General features: G+C 40.6%; 1 protein-coding gene across 2 annotated transcripts in view; it reads right to left on the bottom strand.

Annotated features, from left to right (window-relative positions):
- Positions 1-584: 584 nt before the first annotated feature.
- The window catches only part of GPAT3 (glycerol-3-phosphate acyltransferase 3), a 28,003-nt gene continuing 22,587 nt past the window's right edge, over positions 585-6,000 (bottom strand). The window contains exons 11-13 of one of the 2 annotated variants that reach the window (XM_075264885.1): positions 3,308-3,387; positions 1,659-1,808; positions 585-1,557 (exon numbers count right to left, since the gene is read on the bottom strand). In XM_075264885.1, coding sequence (XP_075120986.1) covers positions 1,697-1,808; positions 3,308-3,387 — 192 coding nt within the window. In that variant the 3' untranslated portion in view covers positions 585-1,557; positions 1,659-1,696. Of the gene's footprint in view, positions 1,809-3,307; positions 3,388-6,000 lie in introns of both variants that reach the window. The other variant, XM_075264877.1, reaches the window with a different exon arrangement.

Genomic DNA, 6,000 nt, shown 5'->3' with positions numbered 1-6,000 from the left:
TGGCACTCAAGCCAGGTGAAAAAAAACACCTCCCCATAGAGTTCTATGGGTTCTGCTAGCAGAAAAAAAAAAAAAAAGCACAACGCAGTCAATGGGAGACGGAAAATCTACAAGGTATTAGCAAAAACTACATGGAAAAACCACTGGATCCATACACTGGCTAGGAAAAAATCCACTTCAGGAATTAGGAAATTATTTTTCCTCACCAAAAAAACTCCGTGTGAATGAACCTTCAGGAGAATCATGTGCGGGCTGTGATTAACATGGACATCAGATGTGAGTGAATAGTGTCTAAGGCCAGGACCACATTGAACATTGTAAAGGTTGAGAGGTGGTCTGTAACCCCCGCAGCAATAACACATATGGCAGATCTCAGTGGGTGAAAGTGTATGTGATCCTACTGTAGATCACAGGGGATTTGCCCCCAGTGATTTCAAGGCTGCTAAACCCTGCAATCACTCTGTATGCAGCCACAACCCATAAAACATCATGCACATGAAAGTGTGGTCAGATTTTTTTTTTTTTTTAATCAAGTATTATGTTAAAAATATTTAACAAGAATTTATGATAAACTTACAGTTGTCATTTTGGCTATTCCGCCCTTTAAAACAGGCTGACACTTATTCTGTTGGAGATTTTTTGCAGCAGTCAACTTATTATCAGTACATGGGGGAACACAATGACAGTCATTGTCTATACATACAGTCGACATAGGATTCATCATTCATAATAGGTAGTGGTCACAGTGTAGCTACTCCCCTTCATTGAATAAGGACTTCTGCACAGGTCACAGAGAAAATCTAAGAAACGGCATGCAGCATATGATAGAACAAGAGTAGCTAAGAACATACATAGAATTATGTGTCAAAAGATTTCAAACAGTTCGTAATCTATCTCTACTTATTCTTGATTTAGTTGTCAAGTGGGCAGTCCTAGCCAGTGATCTTTCTCCCTGTATCAGTGTGTAAATCTGTATCAATCACTGATAGGACCGCCCGCTAGACTTCTAAACCCAAAATAAGGACCACCCACTAGACTTCTAAACCCAGAATAAACAGACGACAATTTATACTGAATCTTTTCCCACAAAACTACTCTTGCTGTAGAATATCCTGCTTGCCCTGCATTGCATTCTCAGTGTGATAGGTTCCCTTTAAACACATAGTGGTAACTCCTAGTTACTGGAGGCCTAAACTCTACAACAATAAAACATACAACCAAACATTAACAAGTAAATAAAAATATCATTTTACAACAAACAGTGATACTATTATATCTCATTACAATTCATTTTTAAGTCATTGGTACCAGAGCTTTGAAAATGGTGAATATACAGTGCACATGAATAAGCCTGTCTTGGCCTTGTATCTAGTAAAGCTATCACCCATCATATTCCTGATATTCTTAACCAAAAGTGTTGAGAAAGCTTATAAAAAATATTTTCATCAATATAATTTCCCCTACTCAACATCACCCAACATATTATTTAATAAACCATTGGTACCATATCACGGTTGATTTCACTTGAATTGTTGCACTTTTTATTTGTAGAGTCCTCTGTTCAAGAAAAAAAAAAAAAAAAAAAGGAGAAAATATCTAATAGGATGACGGGTAATCCTAGAAATTGGAGATGAAGTAGAAAAATAGACCAGCAGTACCATTGGAGTCTATAAAACGTATTCGGATATGGTCTTGATCACTCCTTCTTCTGAAATTCATTATTTGCACCTACAATTATTTTACTGTAGTTCTTCTGCTGCTCCTCCTTGAATGAATTTTTCACTTTATCTCGTTTTAGACCCCCATCCCTACAAACACAAAGAAATAGGATTCTATTGATTTCTGAAGAGTTTGGCACATGGCATGGAATGCATTTTTGAAGGCTTTCTTTTTCCGTACTCCGTGACGTGTAAATACACAGTGCTTTGGATTTTGACATCTTTGTAGTATTTTAAAGAGGTTGAGTGACACATGCCAACCTCTGAGTACTGGAAGACCAGATAGATGGACCCCAGAAATCTGTTTTAAAGGGTCAGTAGAATTTTATTTATTCATATAATTGTTTTTAAGGTGAGTGCCCCACATGGCATAAACGCAGTGATTTGCCCACGGCGAAATGCCATAAAAAAATCATGACGTTTTACAGTTACAGCAAAGTGGATGGGATTCCAGAAAATCCCATGTCTACTTTGCGGTAAAAACCTCAGCGTGGATAGTCGGCGATTTCCAAAACAGGCACAATTTTTTGGAAATGGCAGCAGGTCAATTATACCTACTGAAATGCCAGCGGTTTCCACATATGTATAATTGAAACAAAGTCTGCAGTGGAAACTTCTGCAAACTTTATCTAAAGTGCTGCTGGAAAAACAGACGCATTGCCGTCTGATGAATCATTTGGATAGGTATGGTGTTTTTTTTTTGCTATCATAGCCTTTACAATAGAACTTCCATTTTTCAAACAACTCTGCATAAGTTAATAGAACAGATTATTTGGTTTGACAAGATATATTACATATAGTTTCTTCTACTCTTATCAGAATGTTTCAATGCTCCCTCTTTTTATGGTAAACAAATGCTCACTCTGAAAACGACTAATACTTTAGTCTGGAGAGAGACTGTAGGTCACATATCTCAGCGTCACATATCTACAGGGATCTATTGAGAGTGGTGGAAAGAATAGTGAGCAGAAGGAGAAAGGGTTAGAAGCAGAACAACAGGATCAGTTAGGGCCCCTTCACACGGCGTAAGCGCGCCGCTCATTTAATGTATACACGTGTCCGAGCACTTCAAAACAGAGCCCATTGATTTCAATGGGAAGCGTGCGTATATACCGATATACGCGCGCTTCCCATTGAAATCAATGGGCTCTGTATTGAAGCACCGTGCTCAGACACGTGTATACGTGTCTAAATGAGTGGCGCGCTTACGCCGTGTGAAGGGGCCCTTAGATACGATTTAAATGCCAAAAAAAGTAACAAGATGTAAACTGTAGCTAAACTATGTATTAATATATATATATATATATATATATATATATATATATATATATATATATATATATATACACACATACATACACTATTTTTAAATTATTATTATTATTATTTTTCTAACTCATCCCAAATCAGCCCAACTCAAGTAAAGAAGTTTACCAGTGACCATAGCATTCGTTCTATACAACAGATTGCTGCAGATCAAACTTTAATGAGAACCACAGCAGGCAACTGCTCCAATCTCTGCTTCCCAGATCCTTTCAGTGTGACAGAAGTCCCAGTTTAACTTACAGTAGTAAGTGTTGTCTACTTACCACGGTAGTTCAATTAGTCCACCTTGCTTAGCAATGGCAGATTTAACTCTGTTGGCAAACTGAACTGCATCTTCATCCTCCTGAAAAAAAAAAAAAAAAAAAAAAATTAACCAATGGCTTTACTTTGCATGCAGGTAAATTTGTAATCTGAATTGCCAGGAGATGGTGGTGGACTTTAGTGAACAGAGAAGTGCTCAGACCCCGGTGGAGATCCAAGGGACATGCATTGAGATAGTCAGGACCTATAAGTATCTGGGTGTGCTCCTCAATAACAAGCTAGACTGGGCTGATCACCTGGAGGCGCTGCACAGAAAGGGCCGCAGGAGGCTCTACCTGCTCAGGAGGCTGAGGGGCTTCGGAGTCCAGGGGTCACTTCTTAGGGCCCTTTCAACTCTGTGGTTGCTTCAGCCATCTTTTTCGGTCTGCTGGGGGAGCAGTATATCAACCAGGGACAGAAATAGACTTGACAGGCTGATCAGAAGGGCCAGCTCTGTCCTGGGGAGCCGCCTGGACCCAGTACGGGTGGTGGGTGACAGTAGGATAGTGTCCATGGTGACCTCCATGCAGGAGAACAAATCCCACCCCATGTATGGGACCTTGATGGCACTTGGCAGCACTGTAAGTGACCGTCTGCTTCACCCCAAGTGTGAGAAGGAGCGCTATCGCAAGTCCTTCCTTCCAACCTATCAGGCTGTATAATCTACATCAGACCAAGCGAAGATCACTCCGCACAGAGAACTAATGATTATGATTATGAAGTCTTCCTTCTTTATTCTTCTGTTCCTTAGCTGCTATGGACTCCTAGTATATCTTCTCTTCTCAGCATATGTGTGTCTACGTCTGTATTATATTACTGTGTATTATCCTGTATCTGTATTACTATGCTGCTGTAACATGCTGAAATTTCCCCACTGTGGGACTATTAAAGGATTATCTTCTCTTCTCTTAATTAAGCTAAGTAAAGTACAGGCCAGTAAAAATCCTGCTGAGACAGAATCTTCTTGCCTGAATTTGCCATTTTAAATCAGCCTAAGGGTGAGTTCACACGGAGGAAAGTGGAGCGCAATCTGGCACGTATACAAGTGTCAGCAGATTGCGCTTGCAAAAACATCCCATTCATTTCCATGGGAGTTAGGATCGTATACGCTGCGTTATTTTGCGGCCGCAAAATCACAGCCGCATGATAACGCGGCGTATACGATCCTAACTCCCATTGAAATGAATGGTATGTTTTTGCGAGCGCAATCTGCTGACACGTGTATACGTGCCAGACTGCGCTCCACTTTCCTCCATGTGAACTCACCCTAAGGGTGCATTCACACAATGTAACGCAGTGTTGACTCTGACACAATAACTCGTCAGTCAGCACTGCAAAACAGAATCCCATTGACTTCAATGGGTTCCGTTTAGCGTGCTTAAGACATTCAAATCAATGGGTTAAAAAGCCTCCTATTGATTTCAATGTGTTACGCGCGCTAAACGGAACCCATTGAAGTCAATGGGATTCTGTTTTGCAGTGCTGACCGACACAAATTATGGTGTCAGAATCAACGCTGCATTACATCGTGTGAATGCCCCCCAAAGCTGGGGCCCCATGGGCCGGAAACGCAGCGGGAAAAATCATAGTGTTTTACAGTATCTGCAAAGTGGATGGGATTCGTGCGAATCCCATGCCTACTGTGCTTTTCAAACCGCAGTGCGGACATGCTGCAATTTCCGAAACCGGGCCCATTTTTGGAAATCGCCGCACGTCAATTGTAACAGGAAGTTTGCGGATGAAAACTCAGTGAACTTTCTGTTCAAAGTGCTGCGGGAAGAATCGCTAAGGCCCCATGTTCCAGAAATGCAACTTTTTTTTTGCAGATTTTGCTGCGGCTTTTTGAGCAAAAGCCAAGAATGGCTACAAAAAGAATGAGAAATATATAACAATCGCTTATACTTCTACCTTCTGTTCACTCCACTCCTGGCTTTGGCTCAAAAAACAAAACAAAAAAAAAAAAACCTGTTATCCACAAAGTGGAGCCTTAGCCTTAGATAGCCTGTTCCCTTTACTGATATAAACCCCTCCAATATCATTCCACAAGCAAATGTACACTCCGTAGGTTTTCCCTGGTTTTGTGGGCAAAGGAATCTTTGCCATTTTGCACATGCACCAGTCTCCTCACTTCTGGGGTCACTCACTTTTTTAATGATGGGGACTGCTGCACATGTACAGAATTAATAGGATTTCTCTGCGCATGTAAAGGGAAAACCTGCTGCGCATGGTCCTGTTTTCTCCTGGATTGGTTTTGGATGACATTGGGCGAGTCATCCACATCAATCAAGGGAACATGGTCTGCAGTGCTAAAGAGAATCAATAAAGTTTACTAAGGTTTTAGGGTTACACCATGATAGGAAGGGTTTAGAAGGGTACCACCTATGGACAGGCTCCCTTTAAATAAAAGGCATTATTTACTCTAAATTCTCCTACAGCACTAATTAGGAATACGAAGCAAAGATGGAAATCGAAAGAGTGAAGGGAATTTAAAATGGCAGTCAGAGTAACACAGCTCTATTTTTACATAGAGTTAATTCTATTCAACCATTATCTTAACAGCAAAAATGGTTGTTCTATCACATCCCAAAACATGCAATGCTCTCGCACAACTCTCACAATCTCTTGGCCACCAATATCAATCCATACACAGCCCTGT

The sequence above is a fragment of the Leptodactylus fuscus genome, chromosome 1 (assembly GCF_031893055.1).
Source record: "Leptodactylus fuscus isolate aLepFus1 chromosome 1, aLepFus1.hap2, whole genome shotgun sequence".
Taxonomy (NCBI): domain Eukaryota; kingdom Metazoa; phylum Chordata; class Amphibia; order Anura; family Leptodactylidae; genus Leptodactylus; species Leptodactylus fuscus.
This window is presented reverse-complemented; position numbering and strand designations above follow the sequence as displayed.